Below are 27478 nucleotides of genomic sequence, written 5' to 3' on the forward strand. Positions count from 1 at the left end.
GGGGCCCCTTCTACACACACACACACACACACACACGTGCGCGTACACACACGCACGTGCCCAACAGCACACATATGCCCCACCCCGGTGGGCTTGAGGAAGCCTGGTCTGCAGGAGGGTTCTGGCAGCCCCTTGAGGGTTTGGGCCCCAGCCCCTCGCCCTGCCTGGCCTGAGGGCCCTCTGTCTTCCAGGGAGGGGCAGGCGTCTGTCAGGGAGGCCGCTGCTGGGCAGCCCCTGGGGAAGCTGCTCATCCACGAGGGGTCTGCCACATCCCGTGCTGCAACCCCAGGTCTGCGGGACGCCAGAGCCCAGGGCTGAAATTCCTCCCTCCCTTCCCTTCACCCAGACACCAGGGGGAAACCTGGGGCTTCTAACTGCCCCCGGGCCTTTCGCAGGCCACTGACCCCACACGCCTCACTGCCCGCCTTGGGAGATGGGCGACTCCAGCCGGCCCTGTAAGGAGGTGCAGGTTTTATCTGGGGCTGCTCCTGAGCGGAGCAGGGGCTGGGGGTTTGCTCCGAATGCACCTGCAGTGCCCGATTCTCCTACAGACAGACGTGAGCACGTTTTATTCCTGCTCTTAAAACTTCTGAAGAAAACCAACTGAAAAATGAGGCTTAAACGGCAAATCACATCCCAGGCCTTTCAGAGTAGGTGCTCGGTCCCCAGCACCGTGCCAGGGACCTCCAGCTGCCCCTCCCTGAGCCCCCACTGGACAGAGCATCCCACAGTCCAGCCCACGCCCCGCTCCGCACACGCTGGGGCTTAGGCCTGGCCTGCTGCCACGAAGAAGGCCTGAACCCAGGAGGGCTCCAGGCGGGAGCACCCCCTGCCCTGGCCCTGGCTATGCACCGGCCCTGGGGCCCTGGGCGAGCCTCCTCAGCTATAACGGGGGAAAAACCCTTCGGCTCAAAGGAGAAGGCAGAAGGCTGGGCCCCGGGAGCAGAGCCGTTGATGAAACAAGCCGTTGACTCTCGGGGGAGCAAACTGTCACAACAGAAGCATGGCAAGAGAACACAGCAAGAGGCTGGGCCCTGAGAGCCTCCAAAAAAACTTTAATACTGATGCGTGGATGCTCTCCACATAGAAAAGCATCTTTCTACACCCGCAGAACCTTGCCGAGCATCAGGCAGTGGAGCGGGTCCCCAGCGGACCTCCCTGGCCACCCGACCAGTCGGCCCAGGGCCTGTCCACAGGCTCGCCCTTACCGCAGCTCCGGAGGGTCAAGGGCGTGACCAAGCCCGCCCCTCTGGCCGACCGCATCTCTTCCAGCCGCAGGGAGCCGCAGCGGGGGTCTGGCGTGGCTGGCGCCCCGAGTGAGCTGGGGACACACAAACACCTGTGTGAGCAGCGAACATCCTCGAGGCAGGAGACAGCTGAGGGCTGGGGGGGAGGGGTGGTAATCTGGGCTCTCCTGCAGACCCAGTGGCCAGGGAGACCCAAGGGCCAAAGGACCAGAGGCCCAGGAGGGCAGTGGCGAGCAGGCGGGGCCTGTAGATGTCCACCCTCAGGATCTCCCAGCTCTGCGGGGCTTGGTCTGTGAGCGGCGACTCAGGCTCTGCACTCGGACCCAGGGGGACCAGCGCCCAGCAGGAGCGCTCGGCATCCACGGTCACCATCGGCGCTGGGGCCAGCATCAGAGCACCCTTTGCCCGAAAGCCCTCGCCTGCCCTGGGTCTGCTCCTGCAAAGCGGCTGCTCTGGCAGTGACAGGCATGGGGCATGTCCTCTGTCTCTGTCCCCTCGGCCATCTGCTAAGGAGGACTGTCCACCAGGCCCAGAGTGGAGCAGGGCCCACATCTTAGCTCTAAGCCTCAGTACCATCTTCTCGTGCCGGCACTGCCGCCCTGTCCACAGAGGGGCCTGAGCTGGCCGGATGACCAAGGAGGCCGGGGTCAAACTGGTCCAGTCAGACTCAGAGACCTGCCCTCCATCAGGGCGAGCTCAGCCTCACCCAGGGCTGCCCAGCACGTCCGCCACAGGAGAAGGAGGAAGGCGTGGCCTTGGGCCCCCCCGAGAGGGCAGCAGTCCAGGTGGGGTGGGAGAGCCTCCGGGCACAGATGGCTGTGCAGCCCAGGTGTGTGTGACGGGCTCGGACGAGCTGTGCCGACAGCCCACCTCACGTCTCATCGGCACACATGGCTGTCCCTCCTGCACCGAGTGACCCAGGATGCCCTTGAGTGACTGAAGACACCGGCCACACCTGCAGACCATGGAGGTGGGCCCTCCTCCAGCCCCACAGGTGTTCGCTGAGCACCTGCTGTGCTTCCCAGGTGACCCACCACCCCGCCCCTACCCTACAGCTCACAGTCCTGCCGGGGAGATGGCGTGAAAAGACTGTTCCAGGAAGAGGGAGTGGCCCTGGGGCCCAGACGAGAGATGCCGAGGAGGTGAGGGATGGGCCCAGGGGCTGATCCTAGAATGACCCCAGGGATGCTGGGGCAGGAGCGCTGACCGCGGGCTCCGATGGTCAGGGGTGGGTTCCTAGAGACAGTGGCAGCAGGGGCTGCTCGAGGAATGCGTAGTCATGGAGACAGGGGGGCTCTCTCGCTCCCTCCTTCCCAACCCAGAACTTAGGATGCTATAACCCCCACCTGGGATCAACAAAGGGCAGGAAGGAGCTGCGTCCTCCAAGGCTACTTAAAGGGAAGGCCATCAGTCCACAAGCCATTCTCCCTCAATTGTCTAGAGCAGGGACGGCAAGCATTTCCCATAGAGGGACAGACGCAGGCCACACGGTCTCTGTCTCCGTGGAAACCACTCAGCTCTGCCTTTGTAGCAGGAAAGCAGCCACACTCATTATGTAAATGATGAGCATGGCTGTGTGCCAATAAAACTTTATTTCCAAAGACCGGCAGTGGGTCTAGAGGGCTGTGGCTTGCTGACCACTGGTCCAGATTCTCTAGGGCAGTGGTTCTCAAACTTCAGTGAGCATCAGAATCGCCTGATCACTGGGCCCACCCCCAGCATAGCAGATTCAGGCGGGCTGGGATGGGCCGGGCACTCTGCATTTCTAACGAGTTCCCAGGGAACAGTTTGAGAACCACTGGCCAGGGAACAGGTGTAGCAGAAAAACTGGGGGCTCTGGAGTCCATGCCCTGGGTCTGAAACTTGGCTTGTCCTCCCCCAGGCTACGTGATCCTGGGCAAGGTCAATTCTCCTCTGCCAGCCTCAGCTTCCCCATCTGTAAAATGGGGATGAGCACACAGCCCTCAGCGTTGCTGCAAGCACTGCATGAGGTGCAGGGAGGCCTGCGGGGTGACGGCAGGCACACAGCTGGGGCACACACTCCTCTGTCCTTCCTTCCAGAGATGCTGGGGTGGACTGGGCCTCAGGGGCCCAAGCCCCATGGGGGTGGGAAACCCTGGTGTCCTCACCACATGATGCTGGTAACAAGCTTGGCCCCCACCCGGCCACCGAGCACTGTGGCCCCAGCAGGGAAAGGACTCAGTGGAGGAGACCCACCCCGACTCAGGAACTGGCCTGAGAGGTGGCAGGACGGGCCAGGCCCTGGAGAGGAGAGCTGTGACCTGCATCCTTGGACTCACTCGGGCAGCGAGGGAGGTGACCAGAGGCACAGCAGCAAAGCAGCCCCGTGAAGCAGTGAGTGGAGACTGCTAGTTTAGAAGACTGGGCCGGGCCAGGTGCCTTCCGGAGGCCTGAGAGGCCCAGCCAGCCCCTGGGCCCTGATCCCTGGGCTCCAAGGGTGCTGGGACGTCCAGGGCACGCCTCTGAATGATTTCCACCTCCTCCTGTCTCTCCCGGCCTGGCCAGGCTGAGGTGGGGAGGGAGACACAGTGCCCCTGGTGGGAAGGTCCCGAACACCCCTCTGCTTTGACACCTTCTGGGCCTGAGCCCCCGAGACCTTGCTGGCTTTCCAGCAGCGGGACACACAACTGTAGGCTGTCCACCTTACAGCCTAGGGCACCGAAAGCAACCTCTGGAGAATTCTCCCACCCGTCTCCCCTTCTCAAGCTCTAGACGGGGAGCAGGATGGGGGGGTAGGTGCAGAGGACGTGAAGTCCAGCCCGATGCTGACCCCTACTGGTGTCAACAATTCAGTTTCAGTAACTGCGCTGAGGCTGGGCAGGGGAGGGGCTGGGGGAGGGGAGGGAGGGTGAGGCAGGGCTGGGGGAATCAGGGTGGATTCAGGGCCACCCCCCATCTCCAAGGGGGGACTCTGAGGCTGGTGGGGGGCCGTGAATGTGCTCAAGGCCACCAGCTTTAAGCACAGACCTGGGATCTGCACTGACCCCCGGAGGCCCTAGGGCAGCCGCACGTAGGAGGGCAGCAAGCCCAGGACAGACCGGGTGAAGGGGGCCGTGAGAAGCCCCCAGCATCCCTCCCAGTGGGCTCTGGCCGATACTGACAACGAGCCAAGGCCAGCCCCCTGGAGACCACCCACTGGCCTGTCCCCCTCTGGAACCCCCTCCCCCGCCCCGGTTCTGAGCTGTCGAGCCTGGAGTCCCGGAGGACGAGGACGTGTGGCCGCACAAGGTGAGTGGGCAAGCAGGGAGGGCCTGCGTGGCGGCCAGGCAGGGACGGCTGCCCCCCGGCGCTTCAGCCCCAGGACGGAGAGGGGAGGGGGCCAGGGGTGCCTGACAACCTCCTGGTGCGGGTGCCAAGGAAGGAGGTGGGCGGGGCTGGGGACCAGCAGGGCACCACTGGCGGGTGAGCAGGCTTGGACGGGGACCCGCGCCTGCAGGAACCCCTGGGCAGACAGGCGGGCGATGTGGAAGAAGGAACAGTTCCTGGGGCGGGAGAGGGGTGCGTCCTTGCAGAAGGAGACAAGCCTGTCCCTGAATCCTGGGAAGACTGGGGGCCACAGCTGCTCAAGGAAGGCCAGGTGACAAGAAAGCAGCTCCCCTGCGCAGCCCAACCTTTGGAGGCTTCGTGGACAAAACCTGCCCCGGGCTGGAGGACGCCCCCTCCTGGAGGGGCTGGGGGTACAGAGCAGGGTCATTGGCTGCTGGGGGGAAATGAGCCGGAGGACAGAGAGGACAGGGAGTGACAGCAGCTGGACCTCAGGGGGAGGCCGGCCGAGACTCTGGGGGCCTGGGGTGAGGCCCGGAACAGCAAAAGGTCCCCAGGAGAGTGGCTGGCCCTGGGTGGTGGCTACTGAAGCCACATTGCAGGCCCAGGTGGGGCTGGCCCCAAGTGCCCCTGCCCCGGGCCGGTGATCTGTCTGTAATTGGGCCCGTGCAAAGGGACCTGTGTGAAGTGACCCCAGAGGAGGCCAGTGCTGGAGACGGAAGCCACGAGAAGGTGCAAGGGGCTGTGGACGGGTGGTCCTGAGAACTCGACATGGGCCACCGACCCGGATGGAGGGCTGCCTGTCTCCGTGTCCCCCAGACACAACCAGCCTGCCAGCCACACGGGACGCCTGGCCGAGTATTCCCACATGGCCCACTGTGCACAGCCCCGCCAGAGGCATCCGAGGCCAGCACCTCTCCCCGGGAGGGTCAGAAGCCATGTCACTGGACCTGTTACAGGCTCTGTCACGGGCCGGCGGCACCCACCCTGGGGGTACAAGGCTGCTCAGGAGCGGCGCCCAGGCTTACCTCCCTGCGAAGGGGCTGAGGGTCTGGAAGGAAGCCAGGGTTCTCGCCTGCCTCTTGTCCAGCTCCGAGCGCCCATCCTCCATGAAACCTTTGGAGAGACGGGCGCCGGTAAGCTGGTCGGTGGGGAGTGAGGACGGGGCTCCCACCCCCCTGGCAGGAGGGACCCTGGTCCTGCTTTCTTGCCCCTCTGCAGGAGGCAGGGCAGAGAGGTGGTGGGCACGTCAGGCTCAGGACCAGGCCCCACCCCTCCGCCAGCCAGAGGCAAGATGGTGACAACAGCTGCAGAGGGACAATTTCTGTGGTCTTGTCAATGTACCCCCGCCCCTTTCAGGAGAAGAAACCCAGAGGCAGGGAGAAAGTGGGGCCCCCCGGCCACCGACGGGGCAAGTGGTAATCCGCGGCCCCGGGGCCGGCCCTACCTCGGGGCTTGCTGGCCTGGTGGCCCCTTGGGCTGACGCTCTGCAGCCGTTCCCAGCCAGGGCTCCAGGGCAGCGTCTCAGTGTCCGGGAAGCAGGTGGTAGAGAGAAGCGGCCTGGCCCACATGCCCGCCCAGTCCCAGGGTGCCCCTCCGCCCACGCTGGGCACCAGGGCTCTGGGGCAGGCTGGTGCGCTGGAGCTCGAGGGCGGCGGGCCTGGGACGGGCCCCCCCGCTGCGTCCGTCGCCTCGGACCTGCTCAGCCTGTCGGTCAGGACATCGATTCGCTGCTTCAGGATGTTGGCCATGGTCTCCAGGGCCTGCAGCCGGGCCTGCTTGTACCGGAAGTGCAGGGGGCCTGGCGTGCCCAGGCGTTCGGACTCCTCGGGGTCCAGGCAGATGCACAGCCCCGGGCTTGAGTAGTGGGTGGTCAGGTCCTGGAGTTGCAGGGGGCCCAGGGAAGAACTGGCCGACGTCAGCAGGGGGGCGCCCTCCCAGCCATCTCGGGGGCCTCCCACCTCCAGAGTTTCGGCCGGGTTCAAGGCTCTGTTCAAACACAGGCAGAAGCTGCAGGGAGAGAGGGGAAGACGGTCAGCCCTAGGGCACCCTCTCCAGGCGCGTGGGAAACACGCGTGTGCAGGGATGCGCATAGCGGCAGCTTCTGTGCCAGGCCCAGAGTCTATTCACTGCGTCTACTTATGACCAGGGGGCGATTATGGTGGACCCATAGGGCAGACCACACGTGGCTGTTAGAAAGGAGGAGGACGGTTGGCAATGATTTCTTGGATATGGCACCAAAAGCACTGGTAACAAAAAAAAGAAAAAAATAGATAAACCGGGCTACTTCAAAATTAAAAGCTTATATGCATCAAAAGACCCAATCAACAGAATGAAAAGACGACCTACAGAATGAGAGAAAACATTTACAAACCCAGGTCTGATCAGAGACTACTCCCCTGAGTATATCTCCTACAACTCAACAACAACAAAAACCCAAATAACCTAATGAAAAAACAGGCAGACTTTAATAGACATTTCTCCAAAGAAGACATACAAATGGCCAAGAAGCATGTGAAAAGATGCTAAACATCACTAATAATTAGGGAAATGCAAATGAAAGCCACAGTGAGGGACTTCCCTGGTGGTCCAGTGGGTAAGACTCCGCGCTCCCAATGCAGGGGGCCCGAGTCCGATCCCTGGTTGGGGAACTAGATCCCGCATGCCGCAACTAAAGATCCCGCGTGCCACACCTAAGACCCAGTGCAGCCAAATAAATAAATATATTTTTAAAAAGCCACGATGAGATACCACCTTACACCCTTTAGGATGGGCACTATTAAAGAAAAAGAAAAGAACAAGCGTTGACAGGTATGTGGAGAAGTTGGAACCCTCGTGCGCAGTTGGTGGAATATAAAATGGAAAACAGTATGGAGGTTCCTCAAAAAGTAAACACAGAATTCTCATATGGCCCAGCAATTCTAATTCTGGGTACATATCACACAGAATTGGAAGCAGGGGCTTGAAGAGATGTTTGCATACCTATGTTCACAGCAACACCATTCACAACCAAAAGGTAGGAGCAACCCAAGTGTCCATGAACAGGCGAATGGATAAACAAGGTGTGGTCCATCCATACAATGGAATATCACTCAGCCTTAAGAAGGAAAGAAATTCTGAAATAGGCTACAACATGGATGAACCTTGAGGATATCATGCTGAGTGAAACAGGCCAGTCACAAAAGGGTCCCAGAAGGAATCAGATTCATAGAGAGAGAAAGCAGGACGGTGGGGCCCCGGGCTGGGGGGTGGGGGATGGGGAGCGAGTGTTTCACGGGGACAGTTTCAGTTTGTGACACTGAAGATGAGAAGGTCCTGGAGATGACGGTAGTGATGTTGCACAGCAGTGTGGGTGCACGTAATGCCCCGACCTGTGCACTGAAAACTGCTTAAGATTTTACGATCTTAACAAAATTTTACAATTTTGTCATGTGTATTTTACCACAATTTTTTTAAGTGGAAAAAAAAAAAGGACAGAGTGAAGCACGATGAAGGACCTGCAGCCTCCTCCACCACAGAGATAGCCCCCCCCTCCAGCATCGTGCCCAGCAGAAGGAGCCCGACAGGCAGGGGCCCCTGCCAGCATTTCCCACGGCGGGGGGCTGCCCTCGGGTGTGAGCGGTTTCTCAGCCCAAGTGCAGGTTACACACGTGCTCAGCGTGCGAGCATTCACTGAGCTGCACACCTAGGACCTGCGCCCTTGTCTGGATATGATCAGATGTCAACTTTAAAAAGTTAAAAAAAAAACGCACACCCCTGGGCAGCCCTGTGGACCTGGAATCTTGGGGAGGAGTGCGCACTTTAAAGACAAATGAAACAAAAAGGATCCAGAGAGGGAAATTTCCAGGAGCCAGGGGCCAGGGGAGGGTGTCCATCCCACCGAGGTGGACGGGTGGGGGGGTCGAGGGGCTGCAAAGAGGGGTGGGCGCTGAGCTCCAAAGGGTTCAGCCCAAAGCCCCCTCCCAGAACCCTGGCTGCCAAAGACCCATCCAGGAGCCAGGCTCAGAGCGAGCCCAGGGCAGGAAGCTCCCGGTGGGCGGCATCTTGTGGGGACCCCTGTCCTTAGCCTCTGGGCCAGCTCCTCCCCCTAGCCATGGGCGGATGATACCCTAGGAGCCTGGCTGTGAGTTCCCCCTCCTTTATTGGGCAGGTGGCCAGGAAGTGGCTGGCACCAGCCTGGAGCCCACGGGGCACTCCCCGGAGCCCTTCACCGCGAGGGCAAGAGCTGGGAAGGCCAGCCTCTAGGGAGCCTGGACACTCAACTCCCCCAGCAAAGTGGGGGAAGGTCTCCCACCCTGCACTTCAAGATGCTGCTCGGGGAGTGGCCTCCTGGACAGTTGCCCCCAGAGAAATGAAAGCACACGGCGGTGAAAACAAAGCAAAAACGAATGCAAGGGAAAAGAAAACCAACCCAGAAAATAAATGTTGGTGAAGACAGGGAGAAACTGGATTTCTCGTGCACTGCTCTGCGAATGCAAAACGGTGCGGCCACTGCCAGAAACAGCCTGGCAGTTCCTCCGCCAGTTAAATATGGAGCTACCACACGACCCGGCAATGCCACTCCTGGGTGCGTGCGCCAGAGAGCCGAAAACAGGTGCCCAGGCATTCCACTCACAGCAGCCAAAAGGGGGACAGCACACAAGTCCATCAGCTGCCCCTGGTAAGCAAAACGTGGGAGATCGTGCAGTGGGGTATTACTCGGCCATGACAAGGAAGGAAGTCCTGCACAGGCCGCAACGTGGACGAACCTGGGAAACTCGCTCAGGGAAGGAAGCCTGGCACAATGGCCCCATGCTATAGGATTCCACTGACACAAGACATCAGAACAGGTGAATGCGTACACACAGATGGACGGCAGGCCGGGGAGTGACTGCTGACGGGGGCGCGTTTCCTTCCAGGGTGACGGAATGTTCTGGGGACGAGATGGTGGCTACACAATACTGTGAACGTGCCAAATGCCACTGAATAGTTTTCTTTATAAACGTTAACCTAACGTGATGGGAATCTCACCTCAGCGAAAACTAACGCAGCCCTGATCACAGGCTCCGTGCAGCTCTGGACGGACGGAGCGACCCCCTGCCCGGGAGAGCCCCCCGGGAAGTGCAGTCCCGGCCCCTGCACACCCACCTGCCCGGGGCGTCCTGGTCCCCCAGCACCATGCCGGAAGTCACCCTGCTCCACTGTGGCACAGGTGCTCCTGGGCCCCCGGCGGCTTCCAGGCCCTAAAGCAGAGGAGAAGGACGTCGTCAGAGCCCAGGCTGGACCAGAAGACCCCAGGCCCTGTCTCAGCCTCAGAGCTGGCCCCGGCCTCCACAAGGGTCTCAGGCTGGGTCCCTCAGGGGTCCCCTCTTTGGGGACAGAGACAGAGGCAGTGGGGTCCCTGCAGAGCCCTGCCACAGCCAGGGGACCCCGGGGGACCTCGGTGGCTGAGCTGGTGCATACCCTGGACTGTGCAGAATGCGGGATGAAGGTCACGATGCCAGGCGTCGTCTGGGAGACCACAGGGACGGCCTCCCTCTGCTTCCTGTAGACGCCCTGCAGCCTTTGGTTTCTGAGCTCCAGCGCTTGCGTGGCGGAGGCCTTTTTCTTTAGGGCCTGCTGCCACCAGGCCTCCGTCTTCTGGCTCATGAACTCCCGCAGGGACTCGGAGCTGTGCAGGGGCCCCCGGGGCTTCGGGCAGGGCGGCGGGGGTCGCACCTCATTCTCCTTCCCAGGCATGTTCCAAAGGGCACCCTGGCTGGGCCTTGGCCAGGCGAGCTTCGCCCCCGCGGGGGTCAACAGTGGACCCCTGCCCTGGCACCGGGGGCCGGGCCCCTGCGTGAAGGCGGGGCTCCAGGGCCTTCGGGCGGGGCCCTCCCGGTCTTCACAAGAGGTCCAGGCCCTCTGCAGACCCCAGGCCTGCCCGGACGAGGTGCTCCGGGGCCACTGCAGGAAGGGGCCCCATCTTTCAGGGGGGCTCCCGGGCCTCCGGAGGGAGCGGTCCCGTCCTTGGGCCGCCCAGGTCTTCTGTGGACAGGAGGTCTGCCTGGCCAAGGCGCTCCAGGGCCGCTGAGGGAAGGAGTTCAGCCTCTCTGTGGGGCTCCCGGGCCCCCGGAAGGAGGGATCTCGTCCTTGGGCCACCCAGGTCCTCTGCGGACAGGACTCCCACCTGGCCGAGGCGCTCCAGCTCGGCGCCATGGGCAGGCTCCCAGCCCTCTCGGACGCAGGCACCCCCTCCGTCACGGCCCGAGGGCTCTTCCAGGAGCCCCGCAAGTCTGGGGACTTCCAGGGGCTCTGCCACCTCCTCCCCGCCAGGTCTCGCGGCTCCAGCCCTCGCCTTGGGTGGTGGCCCTGGGCCAGCTCCAGGCTGGCCTGGATTTGCTGGTGGAGGTCTCGAAGGACGGCCATAGCAGCCTGGATGTTCACGGGCTGATGGCAGGAAGCCAGGTGGGGAGCACTGGTTGACACCTGCGGGTCGCTGTGGGCAGAGGCTGATCTAGGCAGCCGGGGGCGGACAGGGGAACTCTCACCAGCTCCCAACTTCCTGCCGTGTCCTGCAAAGACAGGTAGTCGCAGGGGTGGCCAGAGCTGCAGGGCTTCAGGAGGAGCAGAGCCGGCCCCTCCCCCCTCCCTGAGGCCCCCTGTTGGTTCTGCACCCATCATCCACTCACAGAGCCCTCTGGGGGCAGGAGCCACGTCAGGTGACTCGAGGCTGAGCCTGGGCACCTGGCGCAGAGCCACCCCCTCTGAACGTGGTGAAAACTAAGGGGGGGGGCGCAGGGGGAGGTGACACGTCTCCCGGGAGCTGCTGTGGTTCCCTTCCTGCAGTCCCTGAGTCAGGAAAGCCTGGTGGCCACGCCCTGCCTTCTGGGAGCCGAAAGGGTGCCTCTCGGGGACAGAAATCCTCTTCCTGGGCTTTTAAACGGAGCGACTCCCCAAAGTCCCCGTCTGGTGGGGGGATTGGAGGGCGTCTGACGGGTCGCTGGGAGAGAGGTGCCAGGCCCGCACCCCGACGCCACTGCTTCCTGGGCGTCTCTCCCTCAGGCCCACACTCCAGATGCCACCCCGAGCGGAGCAGAGCCGAGGCGGAAGCACGAGGTACCTAATTCCGCGGTGGGGGCCCGGCCTCTTGAGGGTGCCTTGCTCTGAAGCCTAGGGAGGGAAGGAGGGGGCCCAAGCAGCACCCTCACCAGAGCTTGTCCTTTTCTCCAAGCGTAAACACCAACCAACTCAGAATCTTAAAGAGAAAACGCACACACAGCCAGGTGCCCAGGGCCCTCCGATGCTGGCCCAGACAGGGAGGCTGGCGACTCCACGCTCCCAGAGGGGATGGGGTGAAAACCCTCGTGTCCAGGCCACTCTGGGGACGGGCCACACCCCCAGCCATTAGCCAGCATCCTGGCAGGGCTGAGTCCCAGGATCACCTTGAAACGTGACCTGATTTCTCTGACCCTTGGGGGTAATAAAACGTGCTCCCTTCAGATTTGTCTGTAAAACATTCAACACAGGCCCAGGAGCACCGCACACGCTCAGTAAAGGCTGGCCAGTAGTAACGCTAGTCACCAGCACAAGCAGGGCTCACACAGGGCGAGGGGGAAGGCAATGTTACGGCTGATCATTTGCCCTGAGCCAGAGGAAATTAGTTTTTAAACTGGCGAGACTCAGCGGGGATAGGGGAGGGGACTCAAGGAAGACAGTCAGGTTGGCAGGACAAGGGGTCCCGGAGAGCGTGGAAACAAACAGCCACCCCATCCCAAACACATCCCAAACACAAACCAGCTTTCTTTAATAAATGCTGTCACATAATAAACATCATTCATCATGTCTCACTTCATAATCCCACGTTACGCTCACCAAATGCCAACAGCAGCCCCACCATCATAACAAACCCATCCACAAGGACCCCGGCAGAGGCAGCGCCGGCCTTGAGCTCACAAACACACATGTGTACGCTCACACGCTTACACAGCCTGCATCTCCGGGGTAGGGGGAGCTAGCCCAGGGAAGGGTGCGTCCCGCAGGGCTGTTCCAGGGGCGTGGCTTACGGGGGCGTGGTCGTGGCCTGGGCGGGGGTACTTCCTGAGGCGTGGCCTCGGGGCGTGGCTCCGTACCACCCTTCCCCTTGCAGGAGCTCCATCTTCAGGCCTATGGCTGAAGTCCCTCCCGGTCTGGGCTGGGGAGCGTGCTGTGTCTAGGGGGCAGGGTGTGATAGGTGGATGGTCTCTGCTCTAAGGCACCCTCGTTTGCCCCTCCCTGAGACCACGCCCTCCGCCCCAGGCCCCTGGTGACACCGGAAGGTAAGAGTGAGGTCTCACGAGTCCCAGACCTGGGTTTAAATCCCAGCTCCTCCTGGGTAGCCACTGGCCTTGGGCAAGTGACAACTCCCCCGTGCCTCAGTTTCGCCATCTGTAAGCGTCTCCCCACAAGGCCACCACGATGCAAAAGCGAAGCAGTCACGCTCACTACAGGAGTTGCCCAGAAAGGTCAGAATTCTGCTGATCAGGACTGAGTCTGGACTGCCCACCTGCCACATGTGACCTATGAGTGGGACCTGGGGGGTTGGGCTCCCCAGAGAGGGTCCTGCGTCCTGGTCCCTAAAGCTGCTGCACTGCACAAAAATGGCCTCACTCCTCGGTGCTTTGCGACCGCCTGGAGGGGTGGGAGGGAGGGAGACGCAGGAGGGAGGAGATATGGGAACATGTGTATATGTATAACTGATTCACTTTGTTATAAAGCAGAAACTAACACACCATTGTAAAGCAATTATACCCCAATAAAGATGTTAAAAAAAAAAAAAATGGCCTCACTCCCTTGGTCGGGGCCCTAGGCAGGGACCACACCAGGTAGGGAGGGGGCCACCTGCTGGCCAGGCCCCTCTCAGCACCCCCATCCCCAGGCCCCTCCATCACTGGCTTCCCCATTAGCCCGCCAGAGGGGTCCAGGTCAATAAATGGGTCCTGATAGGCACAATTTTTTCTTCCACGGAGCAGGTTAATGGCAATTAATTTTTTTACGAGAGGATTTTTAATCTGTGGAAATGGATGAAGCGCCCAAGTGCCCTGTCAAAGTTCCAGGGCCGACCTAATCTATGGTAAAAAATGCAAAGTGAGGTGCTATGATCTGAAATTAAATATCGGGCTTCATTTTCCTGCGGCCCCGATGGATGAATATTTTATAACTATTGTGGTTTAATTTTTTGTTAACTACAGCAAATTTCTAATTCATCCAATTCCCAAGTCCTGTGGCTCTGACCTCTGAACCCAAACTCATCTCTCCTTAGCCCAGCTGTGACTTCGTAACTGACAGAAACTAATGGCCACCTCCATCAGGGTGACACGGCGGTTACGGTGACGAATGCGGCCCACGCCCTTTTGACCCAGTGTCAGGCAGAAGGCAGGTCATCTTTCAAGGGAGCCGTTAAAATAAAACAAACCAAAATGCCGAGGAATGGTGGAGGGTGGGGTGGGGTGGGGGGAACGCGATGCAGAAAACTGTTATATTTTGTGCTTTTTCAGTGGCCTCCCGGAACCTTCTCCATGTCTCCCAGCATCCCTCACTCTGGTTCCAGTGGAGGTTTTCCCGACACATCCCCACCTCACTCAGGGCCCACCTCCAGCCAGAGAAGGACAGGTGCTCCTCCTGCTGGAACCGTCGGCCTGCCCAAGGGCAGAGGAGGCGGTGTCTGGTGGCGTGGGCACACCACACATGGCCCACTCCCATCCAGGACTGTGACCTCATACCCTGGGGAAACTGAGGCATAGAGATGCACAGAAACAGCTCGACCCCCGGTGCTGCTGACTCCAAGACCAGGGGCCCCACAGAGCCGACCTCAGCCTCCCAGGGCTTTCTCCAACCAGGGGGCTCTGGCTGGCGTCTCCGAAGCCCATGGTACAGTGGTCCCAGAGCCCAGGCCCCGAGGGTGGGCCTGGAGAAGGTGCCCTGGCATGGGCCCAGGTACACACAGCTAGGCTCTCTCAGGTAGGGAGCACAGGCTTGGAGCTGTCAGGGCCCAACCCCGGCTCGCCTGTGTGGTCCTGGGCAGGGCTGTTGAACCTGTCTGAGCCTCAGTTTCCTCATCTACAAAGTGGGAGTGAGCCCACCTGCCTTCGAGGAGAGCTGTGAGGGTCACGTGAGCTACTGTCGCTTGAGCACATGGCACACTCGGACAGAGTCCGACACTGAGCGAGGCCACTCCTCCCTGGCCCAGAACATGCTGAAGGAAGGCCCCGGAGGAAGGCCGCCCCCTCTGTTCCCCACACACCCACATCCAGCGCATTCACCCCACGAGCTCCACGAACCTACCAGGCTGGGCAGCTGGGTCTTTGCTGGATGCCAACACCCCACCCAGCCCTCAGGAAAAGACACCTGAATTAGGAATTCCTCTGTGAGTGTGACCCAGCACCACCAAGACCCCTGAACAGACCTCTCCTGGGTCACAGACGGCCGACACGTCTCCAACGGAAGCGGACGTCACCCAGCCTTTCCCACCACTGGGCACCCCAGGGGAAACAGGCACCCCGGCCTCACTGCCTGGAGTCTAAATCTCAAACCAGGCGACAGACCACAGCCATGCTTCCCGCCACCGATGGCAGCGAAACGGCCAGAGCTCAGCCAATGACACTGAGTCACGAGAAAGCACGCACATCTGTCCGCCACCAGCTCACATGCCCCCCACTGCACGCCCGCCTTTCCGAGGCGGAGCCAGCGCTGCACCAGCCGTCCTGGCTCCAGAAACAAGCCATGTGCCCACCTCCTGAGCCTGGATGGTAACCTCCCGTCCCCACGCCCTGCCTGGCCCCGAATGGGCCAACCCTACCTGTGTCTTTGGCAGCTCTCCTAGGGGCAGGCAGCTTGGGGGTCTTCTCTCTTTTGCAAGAGCTACTTTTCATCCTTTTGGTTTTTTCCCGTGGAACTTCAGAGAGAGGAGACAGACGGAAGGAAAGGAGAGAAGGTTGAGTCGCAATGCAACACACGGGATCAGCCAGCTCGCGAGGCCCCTGACTGTCCCCTCACGGCCCTCTGCATGGGAACCCCCCACCCCGGGCAGTGCCCCGCGGGCTGGGCTCACCTCACCCACCCTCGCAGCCTCGACTGGACACACGTCCGGAGAACCCCCGAGCACAGCCGTAGCCTCCCATCTCCATCCCCTGCACCCAGCTCGGGGCCAGCCCATGGCACTCATGTTTGTTGAATGAATAAATGACTGAACAGGCCCACAGACGAAGCCACAGCAGGGCAGCCGGCCAGACGGGACATCAGCTCCTCAGGGAGAGGAGGAGTGAGCGAGCGCAGGACCCAGAGGGGCCTTCGCACAGTGGGATCCGCCCGGCTGGACAGGCGGGGACAGGAGATCCAAGTCCCACAGAAGGCACAGAGGCCGACTGGAGTGGAGCAGCTGCCCGAGGGCCAGTGTGGGCACCCGGCCCTGCTCTGTTTGGCCTCATTCGTCTTTGTCCCCCGCTGGGTGGACACTGCATCTCGGAAGCCAACCAGCCAGTGACCGTGTGAGAGCTGGGCCCGGCCCATCGCGTCCCCGGGGCCTGGGGAGCACGGGGAAAGCCTCTCCCGAGGGACTCTCCAGGCCTCCGCGGTGCAGCTGGGTCCCGGCCTCAGCCCGTCCCTCCGTCCTCAGCACCCAACCCCACTGGCAGGAGGGGCCTCAAGACAAGGCCCACACGAAAGGACAAACCCTATAGGATTTCGCTCATATGAAGTCCCTAGAGGAGTCAAACCCGCAAAAACAAAGAAACTTTGTACTTAAACACGGTTAAAATGGTAAACTTCATGTTGTGTGTATTTTACCACAATAATAAAAAAAAAAGAGCCAGGCCCTGCCCCACAGCCTGCTTCCAGAGGGTCCGGGGGAGCTGGTGACTGATGACGCTGGGCACTGAGGCCCCTGAGTGACCAATGGCCAGGTCCTGAGTTTGGCTGATGGGCCCCTGCATGTGGGGACAGGGAGAATGACCTGCTGGACGAGCTGAGGTCATCGGGGCCCTCTGTCCCCAAGGAGAGAGACAGGGGCGTTCCGCGTGAGTCACAGCTGGAATGGGGATGGGCGGGCGCCCCGCTCCTGGGGGAGCTGCCGGTGCCCAGTTAGGCCAGAGCTGGGCTCAGGGAGAGGGTTCTGCCCCTTGGCTGCACTCGGGCCGGCCCCTCGCACCCCACCTAGGGCTGTGCTTGGCTTGCACATCTGGCTGGGACAGACCGGAAACGAGTCTGTAGCTGCCACCCAGAGGGTCCCGACTCGAGTGTCGACCAGCCTTTGTTCCACCCTGGTCACCACGGCGCCACTGGAATAGGCAACGGTCTCCCTCATTCTCCCCCAACAGCCCCATGGAAAACCCTGGCTGGAGACCCTGAAAGTCTCAGGCCTCCAGGACAGCCTGACCCCTGCTCCGGAGCCCTCTCCTCCGCTTCCTGGGGTCTCCAGAATCCTGCTGGACTGTAGAGACAGCTCCTCCACCCAGGGCCCACCCTGCACACACAGCGAGCCCGCCAACGCCCGAACCCTCCACGGCCCCCCTGCCTAAAAACCCTCCAAGCGCCCCGCTGCCGGGGATGCCGAGGTTCCTTAATGCTCCCCCGGGAGCAGCTCCGGCCCGCCTCTCCATCTTCATCCCTCCTGTCTGTCGAGTGAATGAGTCAGCCAAAGACTAGTGGTTCCCTGGGCCTCGGGACCCTTCCTACCCCATCTGGAAGTTTGCCAACCCACTGCCGACCCTTCAGCATCTCCCAGGCAGGGCAAGGCCATCTGTGGGACAGGCAGGCAGCGCCTCTTGCCTGCAAGATAGAACAACGAGCCCAGGAGCTGATGGGGCCTGAAGGACCTCAGGCCTGGCATGTGACCGTGCAGGGAAGACCTCACCTATTCTGTGCAGGAGAGCTCAGCGAGGAGATGGCCCTGCCCAGCCGCCCTGCCCTTTGACCCCAGCCTGCCCTTCAGGGCCTGCTTGGATTCCTTCCCTGATGGTTAGAAATCGGGCTCCAGAGAATGGCGGGCTCGCTTCAAATCCCTGCTTGGCCCCTTCATGGCTGGGGTCCCCTCTGACCCTCAGTGTCCTCCTCTGTGAGTGGGAAGCTAATAGAGACAATCACACAGAGTGAGAGAGAAGCTGTCTGGAGAGTGCTGGCTCCAGAACCGTGCCACCCACACCTGGGCCTGAGTGTCCAGTGGGGGCAGTGGTGGGGGGATGCCAGGATGGCTGGCCGCAGAGCCACTCACCTGAGGCCTGCCGCAGAGCCACTCACCTGAGGCCTGCCGCTGGGAGACCCTGGAGGCCTCACGCCCCTGGCCAGGTGTTGCCTTGTCTTCGACTCCACTTTCAGCCCCACTCAGGATGCCTGAGCCTGAAGGAGACAAGAAGGAGAATTGTGAGGACAGAGAGGCCGTGAAGAAATGTCCAGGGAAAGGTCTCCGTTTGGCAACCGCTCAAAAACCTTTAAACATGGCCTTGATGCCCAAGCCTGAGGGCACAGTCCCCCCGGGGACCAGTCCCTTCCACGCCTCCCGCATGCCCTCCAGCCCCCCTGTACCCGCCCTCCCATCCACCATCCCTCTGGCTTCCACCCACCCATCTCCATCTCCTGGATGAGTCGATGCTTCCTTCTGCTTAAACCCAGCTCAGATGCACCCCCATCCCCGGGAGGACTCTACCTCCTCTTGGCTTCCCAGGCTCCGAGACCCTCTCAGGGCCACGGGGCATGCTGTACCGGCCTCCCCAGTTGGCCACCAGCCCAGGCGGGGCCCCCCACGTACCCAGCACGGCCCGGCCTGCAGCAGCCCAACCTCAGCCCTCTCCCCCCGCCCCCTGCCTGTCCCTCGCCAGGGGAAGCTGCCGCTGACCTGGGTAGGCCAGGGCCGGAGCGGGGTGTGTCGGCTTTCGGGCCTTCCTCCGGGGGGCTGGCGCGGGGGCTTTGTAGAGATCTGAGGCGCTGGCGGGTGCCGAGGTGCCCAGGGAGGTGCAGCTCGCCTGCCACTGTGCCTGGGCCCGGATCTTCTCCCTCAGCTGCTCCAGCCGGGGAGTGCTCTCCCTGGGCTGCTGCGGGGGCCCCAGCACCCGGAGGGTCCTCTCCTTCCAGGTCCCGTGGGGAGGCGTGCATGACTCATGGCCCCCCGAGGAGCCGGAGAGGCGGCCCGACGACACCGAGCTGTCCCCATCATTGGTCTCCTCGTCTGTCAACCACACCAGGAGGCTGCAGGCCTTCTGCCGGGGGCCGGGCTCCTCAGGGTAGTCAGACCAGGCCACGTGGGGAGATCCGCGCTGGGCGCCTGCCTGCTGGGAGGGCTCAGGCCAGCTCACAGCAGCCATGACTTCACCCTCAGCTGCAGGCAGAGGGAGCCTGTCTTCCCTTGGGAGAGAGAGGCAGACACAGCCTGTCAGGTGCGGAGACGTGATGGTGCTGAGCAAAACATCTCACGTGCACGCCCACTGTCTCCAGCGCCCTCCTACTCCCCATTTTCCTGTCTCAGACTGAGAAAGGTGGGAGGTGCCAATAAAAAGTACCCCCCCGTTGGTGGCAGTGCTGCAACGTTCTCTCTCGGATCCCGACCACACCCCTCTGAGGTGGGCACTACATCAGCCTCATGTACAGGCTCTGGGGAAGGCACGCGGCAGAAGCCATCCGGCCCAAGTCCTCACTCCTCACACCAACTTGGCTGTGCTCCAGGAAGAAGGCACCTCCCCAGCAGTGCCTCGGCCCCTGTGTGCTAGCACATGCACCCAAGTCGGCACAAACACTACCTGGACTTGGCACTGGCCTTCCCAACGACTGGTCTCCCTGGGGCCCCAAGGGAGAGAGGACACTGCCTCTATCTATCTTTGGGGCGGGGCTGGATCATTTTCCCCGGGCAGGTGGGCGGCATCGCCATGACCAAGGATGACACGGCAGCACGGCAGAATCAAGGGTGGAGCCAGTGAACCCCTATCACCACCTGCCCTGGGGTCAGAGGGTGCTTTCCCAGGGCAGCCCCGTGGTCTGCAGCCCGGCACACAACCTCACTCAAGGCAAGCTGGCTCCTGCCCAGCTCCGGATGCCGGTCTGTGCTGGCCCCCTGGCCCATGATGGAAACCCTAAAGACAGTTATGGAAACTGGGGGGGCACAGTGGGCTGCAAGGCCCTGGGCTGGCAAAAGCCTGGGGCCTTCCCAATGCGCTGCCTCTCAGCACGGGGTGAGAATTCCGCACGGCCCTGTGACAGCATAATAACCCCGTGTCACTCAGTGACAGACAGCCAGGGCCTTCAGCGCCTGCTGGGGCTCCAGGCAGCACCCCACTCCAGTCCTCCCAGGGCGCCGGGGGTCAGGCTCGGCCTGGGCTGGAGTAGGGACGACGTGAGGGGCTGGGGGCTGGGATGGGCAGGGGTGGGCTCAGCCCCAGGCTGGTGGCCGGCTCAAGGTTCAGTTCCGGGTGGGGTCAGCCTGGGAGTCGGGGTGCAGGAGAGAGGAGCCAGCCCGGGCCACGTCCCCAGCAGATGGACGAGGGGCTGAGCGCTCTGGCCCTGACGCTTCGGCTTGTGGGGACTGGTTGGGGGAAGTGGGCGCCGGCTTCCCGCTCTCCCTGGCACGAGCTCAGTGCACCCCTTCGACCACAGAAATAGAGGCTGGAGAGGCCTGAGCGCCAGGAGAGCATCCCAACCTGTCCAACTCCAGTGGGCTTCCTACCACCTGCTCGACCGCCCTGGCAGGGCAGTGAGGTGAGGAGGACGCGGCCTCTGCCATCTGCCGGCCCTGGGCTCAGCGTGGTGCCCCAAGGAGGAGAGCTGGAGGAGACCAGACGCCTCACCCCACCCTGCCTCTGGGTATTGTGAGACTCTGGTGAGTTCACTACCACAGGAGGGCCCTGCGGAGTGGCCCTCAGGGAGGGGCTGATATCGTTAGAGACACTCCTTCAGTTTAGGAATCGCCCTAAAGGCACTCCTTCCAGAGCGGGCCCCAGAGAAAGGTGGGTCTGCAGCAAAGGACCCCCTAATTCCAGGCGGGCATGGAGAATGGAGAGCCGTCCTTGAGGCTCCTTCTAAAGGACCTGTCCTGGGGAACCGGGGACACCTGGAGACGCTGCCGTCTGGGCAGCGCGCAGGGCGGGTCTCTGGTCACTGCGACACAGCCCCACGTTTAGCGGCCAGCAAGAGGGGGAGTCGCCCCGGACAGACCCTGCCGGGAACGTGAGGTGCCCCCTCCACCCCCCGCGTAGCCTCCTCTGTAGTTGGGGCCGGGGTGAGGCAGGCACAGAGCCAGCAGGACCCCAGATCCAGCCTCCGGCTCCAGGGCCCTCAACCACACCCAGTGGCCCAGACAGACAACGTACCTCTGCGGCCAGGTCCCCCTGCCGGCAGCACCGCGACCACCATCCGGCTCTGCTCCGTCCTCCTGGCCTGGAGCCCCGGCCTGCCTGGGCTCGCGCGGTCCACTGGGCACCTTGCCCGGCGAGGCTGAAAGGGAGCAGGTCCCACCCGTGTGTTTCTTTAGGACGTTTGCAAGCGGCTGGTGCCCCAGGGCGCTGACCTGGGGCCACACAGGAAGGCGGCCCCTGCTGGGAGAGCTGCAGGAAGCGGCGTGGGCTCCTTCGCTGTGCCGCACGCACGCACGCACGCCACGCACGCATCACGCACGCCACGCACGCACCACGCACGCACGCACGCACGCGGGCCTGCGGAAGGCTTCCGCTCCCCTCGGGGGTGGGGCGATCTCATCAGCGATGACCATGGCGTCCCCCACACGGCCCCCAGAGCCTGGAGAGGGGAGGGGACGCTCAAAGACAGCTCCGCCTCCTGCGTTCACAAAGAGCCCCCGACCCCTGGGCAGGATCCCTGTGCGGCCCTGGCAAGAGTGAAAGCCCACGCCCACCGCGCTGCGAAGAGACCGCGCCTGCGCCGCGGCCGCAGGGTCGTGCTCCCAGACAGAGGCCTGGCCGCTCTACTGAAGGCCTTCCTCCCCGCCACACCCTCAGGCTCCCCCAGCAGTTGGGGTCCTGGCGGGTGTCCTCCCAGGGTCCGCTGGACTCTCCAGCCCTCGTTCCGAGCGAGCAGAAGCAGCAGCTTAGACGCAGGAAGTTTCTCCCGACGGGAGGAACTGGTGGCCCTCTGTTCCCTTTAGCAGGGACTAAGCTGCCCCCGGGGGGTCAAGGAGACCTCCTCCTCCAGGAAGAAGCCGCGTCATAGACATGACTCGCTGTCAGTTTTAAACCCTCTACTGGCGATAAAAGCAAAATCATGAAAACAAGTGCGTGGTGAACTTGAAAACAAACCCAACGGCCTCCCTGCCCAGGGCCCCAGCTCCTGTCGCCCCTGCCCGGCTGCGGCGGCCACTGGGCTTGGCTCTGGGCTGCAGCTGGGTGGCCGCGAGCGGCAGTGTGCAGCCCCCATGCAGGCTCGCCCACCTGGCAGCGCCACAGCTGAGCCCAGAGCTGCAGGCCCCTGAGGCTGAGGCCCTTCCGACGGGTGTGGCACGCGCAGCTACCTGTCCTGACCCCCTCCCTGGCTTGTGCCGGCCTGATGCCACTCTGAGAAAGTCCCCTCACCCCCCGTGAGTGGGGCCCCGTCCCTCTGCCCCCCACGGGGTGGGGAACGCTGGGGGGTGGGGGTGGCCTGTGTGCAGATGCCTTTGGCTTCGGGAGCCCCCAGCACGGTCGGGGTGGGGGGAGGCGTGGGGATCCCATCTCAGCTGTCCCGCCCACGGTCCTGTGGGAGGAGTCCAGCTCCCCTCCTCGGGTTCAGCCCCAGTCTAGTATCCTGGGCCTGGCAGGGTCAGAAGCGGGGGGGTCGGGGGTCTTCAGGGCCTGGAGAGACAGCACCCGTGGGTCCCCGGGGCCACGCCAAGCTTGGCCAGGTCTGAGAGGGGTCACAAGGGACGGGCTTCTCAGCTGGGAGGGGCTGTATGAAGAGCAAACCGAGCGGCCTGTGCCCCCCTGCCCGGCACGTGGTGGACGCGGAGGTAGAGCCCCGACTCCAGACATGCCAGGTGCCTGCCGGTGACCTCGGGCAGGTCATTCAGTTTGCTCATCAGGAAAGTGGGCGCAACAGTAGCCCCCACTTGTCAGGGTTCTCGAGAGGGTCAGGAGACACCTGGTACTCAACCCCCTGGGTTGGGCAGACTGAGAAATGAGAGCCGGGCACCTCTGTTCCCACCCTGCCCAGCCCAGGCCCCCATGACACACCTGCACCGTGAGGCCAGACAGTGGTGACCCACCAGGGCAGCCGTTTCTGTCCCTCGCTGCCGCCAGGGGCTCCGTCTGGCCTGGGGCCTGGCATGCCATCCATCGCACGCACAGCCGGCTGCACCGTGAGAAGTGGCCGGGCTGGCTGGTGGGTCGGGTGGGGCAGCGGGTGTGGAGGGACTCCCGCCTCTGGACGCAGCCCTCGCTCTACTCTAAACAGCCACACTGTTTACTCTCCCCACTGTGTCCCTAGGACAGCCAGCCCTGAGCAGGCTTGAGCAGGCTGGGGACAGCTGGACCACCCTGCCCACAGCCTCTGGGGCCCCAGGGTCAGAAAGCACACAGGAGGCGGCAGCGACAACAGCTGGCACAGGCCTGGACGTTGGCATGGCACCTGACAGCCACCTGCCAGACGCAGCCCTGGGGAAGCAGCAGCCCCGCAGGGGACACACCCACGCCAGCCCCGGCCACGCCGAGAGTCTCCAGCGGAGCAGACCTCACCCAGAAGCCACAAGTCAGCCCGGGCCCAAGGGGCACAGGGGCTGAGAGGCCAGAGGAAGCCGTCCCAAGGCTGACCCAGGCTCCGGGCACATCGAGGAAGTGATGTGCAGATGGCAAGGGCACCTGGGCACTTGTGCCCTGCTGCTCAGAGGCACACGCTTCCCCTTTGATACCTGTCTTGTACACACACACACTACACACACAGACAAATTACACACACATAGATACACCACACACACAGAAACACACAAACAACATAACACACACACACAGCACACACACACACACAGGCCCAGTATGTCCCCCAGGTAACCTGGCCCTGTCACCTTGCCCACTGTCACACAATGCAGAGCAGAGACCTGCCCTTGGCCCTGGCCCCCCAAATTAGGAGCACCTGGCAGCCCTGGGAAAGGAGCCTGGGGACATGACACACCCAGCATGGCTTTGCCCCCAGGAGGTCCCAAGTCCTCAGAGGGAGCCCTCAGACAGGAAGACCCCTCCCAAGGGGGGCAGGGTGGAGGAGGGGTGGCTGGTCTGCGCTCAGCCAAGCCCACGGCAGGAAGTGCCTGGGGAGGCCAGGCAGGGCTCCGGCAGAGGCCCCAGAGGACTCACCTGCTGGAAGGCCCCAGGCCTCCCCGTCCGTGGGAGGGTGCGGGGCAGCAGCCATGGCTCAAAGGCCAGCAGCAAGCAGAGCGCTGGGACCCGGGCGCCCAGGCCTCCAGGTCCGGGGAGGTCAGGCGGGGAGAGGCCCGCCCCGACGTTGCCAAAGAAACCCCGGGCGTCCCTCTGACAGTGCGGGCTCCTCCTCCAGGCTGCTGGGAGCCTGCAGGACCCGTGCCAGGCGCCAGGGGCCTCACCTGCACCATCGCCCCACCCGGGCGGAGGTACACACATGGGGCACCCACCCTACCGCACGAGGAGCTGCCCAGAGCCCCGCTCTCGCCCTCCTCCCCAGAACCCGCACCCCGCACCGGGGCTTTGGGGGGCTGGAAGCAGGGGGCCTAGAGGTGGACGAGTGCCATCCCTTCTGACACAGGACGTGAGGCGTGGGTCACTGGGACAGCTCACGCCTCCAGAGCAGCCCTCCAGGCGTGGATACCGGGTGGGCGGTGTGTGTGTGTGTGTGTGTGTGTGTTGGGGGGTGACGTGTGTGCAGGCACAGAGCGCCGCGCAGTCTAGTTACACGGAACTCACAAACCAGAAAGCCCCTCGCATCCTCGGGGTCGGCGTGGCAACCTCGGCCGAGCGATGGAAGGTGGCGCTTTCCCGTGGCCCTTACACTGGTTTTCCAACTAAGGGTGCTGGTGAGTGTGGGGAAGGGCGTGCTGTCCCCGCCACCCCCTGTCCCCCCCATCCAGCTCCAACCACAGGCCTGCAGGGGAGGGGGGCAGGGTGGGTGCTCAGGGGTCCTGGGGGCTGCCCGATAAACATCCAGTCTTCCCAGCTGCCGACTTAGCTGGCTATGGGGCCACACCGGCAGGTGGCGCCCCGTCCCCGTCATGGAGGGGGAGCCAGCCGCCTACGGGGGTGCCAGGGGACTGTTGCACAGGCCTTTGTTGTTCCTGCCACCACCCCACCCCCATAGTTATGTCCCTCTCCCAAAAAACTCTAGAAAAACAGTCTTTTGCGAAGAAACTTCTCTTGGTGTTCAGGAAGTTTGGATTTAGGGACGGAGACTCAGAGCAGGCTGGCCTCTTAAATACTTAGGGGTATGTCTGCCCCCCGGAGGTGGTATGCGGGGCAGCAGGCCCTCAGTCCCTGGGGAATTGCTGGATGCTGTCCTGGGAGAGCCAGGCACCTGGAAAGGTCACCTTGGACTGGAGCTGGACCCTCCAAGAAACACCACACTGGAGGTGGCTGGGACCCTGGGCCAGAGGGTCCGTAGGGCGCCGACCCCTGCCGTCGGCTGGTGTGGTGCTGGAGCTCTGCACCCCTGCCTGGGCCTGCCTCGGCCGCCATGAGCCAGGAGGTATCTGGCACCTGAAGATGGATGGGCTCAGGTGTGTGCACGGGTTGGCTTTGTCCATCGATGTCGGAGAGATGGGGAGAATTCCCCCGGCCTGAGGGCTGGACACGGTGGCTGGAGCCTAAGAAGAGCCGAGTTCCTCCCTTAGTTTCTGGAACATCCTCCCCACCCCAAGTCGACCAACAAAGACCCCAACACTTCCAGGGGGCGGCAGCAGCGCATCCGCTGTCCAGACTCAGCCCCCAGGAGCTTGGCACCCCCCTGGGGGGGTCCGGCTGTCTGGTCGCTGCCCTGAGCGGCCACACCAGCCTGTGCAGAACACCTGCCGCTGGAATTCTGAGATGCAGACTTCAGATCCAAAAAGCACCACGACTGAAAACACGTTAATTTTTTTCTTTGTTAAAAGGAAATGCGTCAATGCAAACACTGAGACAACTTTCCTGGCCGCCGGGCCACCTCTTCAGTCCACGGGTTCCAGGTCTGAAAACTGGCTCGGCCAAAACCCACGCCAGGGACTGTGGCATTTCTATCGGGGCAGCCACCCTCCGCCTCTCAGTCATCTGTCCTTAATTTACTCTGACAAATGTAAGAGGCCTTCCCCAGAGGCACCTGGGGTAGCTGCACTGGGAAAGGGAATGGCAGACATGGTACAGACATCAGGACACAGGGCCAGGGTTGACACTGATGCCCAGAGAACCCCGTCAGAGAGGCAGTTAACAGAGTTCTGTCCACGGTCCAGCTTGGAGTGGGTCCGCTGGGTCACAGACCCCTTGGTGGTACCCTCTGCCGTCTGCGGATGTAGAATTCACAAACCCCACGTCGGATCCGTGGTCTGTGGGGTAAGAGCCATTGTTGTGATCATGGTGGGAAGGTTAAGGGTATGAAGCGTCTCCCCTCCATGGCCCAGAGAGTAAAGCAAAAACAGCATCACCTCCAGGGTAGGGGGAGGGGGAGACGGGTGCCCTCCTGGAGGATCCAAAGGATGCAGGGGGGCTGGTCCCCAGCATACCTCCATTTCATTCTCCAGCCCAGTCCCTGCTGAAAGGGAGTAGGTCGTGCAGCCCGACCACAGCCTCCAGGGCAGGGTGACGTGGCCCCAGGGATACGAGGCCCTGCGGTGTGGTGCAGCCTCCATCCCGTCAGAGACAGACCGCCTGCTCTACGTGGGATGCACATGGCGCCTACTGCAGGTCTGTCTGGGGCTGTGTCTGACTCCCTGCCCTGAGCCACAGGCATCACAGGGACCCAGCTCATCAGGGGCGCGATGCTGCTGTTCCGGCCGGACAAGACGCGGGGTGACACGTGCTCTCCAGAGGGCGGCCTCCAGCGGCAGCGCATAGAACAGCCAGGACTCGGAAGGACTGCAAGGCCTGCCGCACTGTGAACATTCTAGAGGTCCAGGGGAGGGGGGCGTCCCCCGGCGTGCCCTCCAAGCAAAGGCCAGGCGGTTGCATCTTGCACCTCCCGCCGGTAGCAGGGAAGCACCATGCCTCTCAAGCCTCTCGGGTTCTGGAGGCGGCACAGCCCACACCTAGGGATGTGCTCTGGCCATTTCCCCGGCGACGCAGAAGGCCGCCAGCGATGAGGGCGACCCGGAGCGGGGGAGGGCCCCCAGCAGGCAGGCTGGCATTACCCGCATCTGTGATGGGCAAGGCTTGTGGGGTTGGGGGCAGGCGCAGAGGGAGGGAGAGTCATGGCCCAGGCCCCGGGCTCTGCGTGGAGGCCACACTATCGGAGGGAAAGTTTCACCCTGTTGTGGCCTGAATGTTTGTGTCCTTCCCAGATCCATATGTTGAGCCCTAAGGCCCCGTGTGGCTGTATTTGGAATAAGGAAGTAATTACCGTTAAATGAGGTCATGGGGAAGGGGGGCTGACCCGATAGGATTGGTGTCCAGATAAGAGGAAACACAAGAGAGCTTACGCTCTGTCTCCTGGCCCCCATGTGCACGCACAGAGGAAAGGCTACGTGAGGACACAGCGAGAAGGTGGCCATCTGCAAGCCCCAAATTCCTCACCAGGAACCAAATCTGCTGGTGCCTTGATCTTGGATGTCTAGCCTCCAGGCCTGTGAGAAATAAATGTCTGTTGTGTAAGCTGTCCAGTCGGTGGTGTTTTGTTACCCGCCTTGAGCTGACTAAGACACATGCCTACTGGGCCCTGAGACAGACGCCCGGCCAGGTTCCAGACATGACGTGGCAGGGACTGCCCACCACAAGCTGGGCCCAATCAGGCCACCGGGTCACAAAGGGGCTTTGTGATGGTTCACAGTGGCTCCTTGCCCTAATTCTGAGCTTTGACCAGCCTTGCAGGGACCCTGGGGCCTGGGGCCCTGTATCTGGGGAGGG

The 27478-nt window shown here is 62.5% G+C and overlaps 1 protein-coding gene across 1 annotated transcript; it reads right to left on the reverse strand.

The window, feature by feature from the left end:
- Positions 1-1040: 1040 nt before the first annotated feature.
- On the reverse strand, positions 1041-25194 carry CCDC187 (coiled-coil domain containing 187). The gene is made up of 14 exons (XM_029203502.1): positions 24979-25194; positions 24078-24153; positions 23780-23979; positions 22667-22811; positions 21136-21242; positions 20819-21015; positions 18358-18863; positions 17763-17861; positions 15328-15423; positions 9975-11065; positions 9660-9754; positions 5980-6542; positions 5561-5648; positions 1041-1321 (listed from the first exon to the last, which is right to left on the reverse strand). The coding sequence occupies exons 1-14, from the start codon at positions 25192-25194 to the stop codon at positions 1126-1128; spliced, it is 3675 nt and encodes a 1224-aa protein (XP_029059335.1). The 3' UTR covers positions 1041-1125.
- Positions 25195-27478: the final 2284 nt, after the last annotated feature.

The sequence above is a fragment of the Monodon monoceros genome, unplaced genomic scaffold, assembly GCF_005190385.1.
Source record: "Monodon monoceros isolate NGI ecotype Baffin Bay Population unplaced genomic scaffold, NGI_Narwhal_1 Super_Scaffold_5, whole genome shotgun sequence".
NCBI lineage: Eukaryota > Metazoa > Chordata > Mammalia > Artiodactyla > Monodontidae > Monodon > Monodon monoceros.

What these genes read in the sequence shown, in the direction of transcription:
- CCDC187 (XM_029203502.1), bottom strand. Translation starts at nt 25,194, where the DNA reads ATGGACAAAGCCAACCCGTGCACACACCTGAGCCCATCCATCTTCAGG. An exon ending in GGGTCCAGCTCCAGTCCAAG is followed by an intron (nt 24,154 to 24,978) that starts GTGACCTTTCCA and finishes CCCTGCTTCCAG; the next exon opens with CCCCCCAAAGCCCCGGTGCG. An exon ending in TCTGGGCAGCTCCTCGTGCG is followed by an intron (nt 23,980 to 24,077) that starts GTAGGGTGGGTG and finishes GGCTCCCAGCAG; the next exon opens with CCTGGAGGAGGAGCCCGCAC.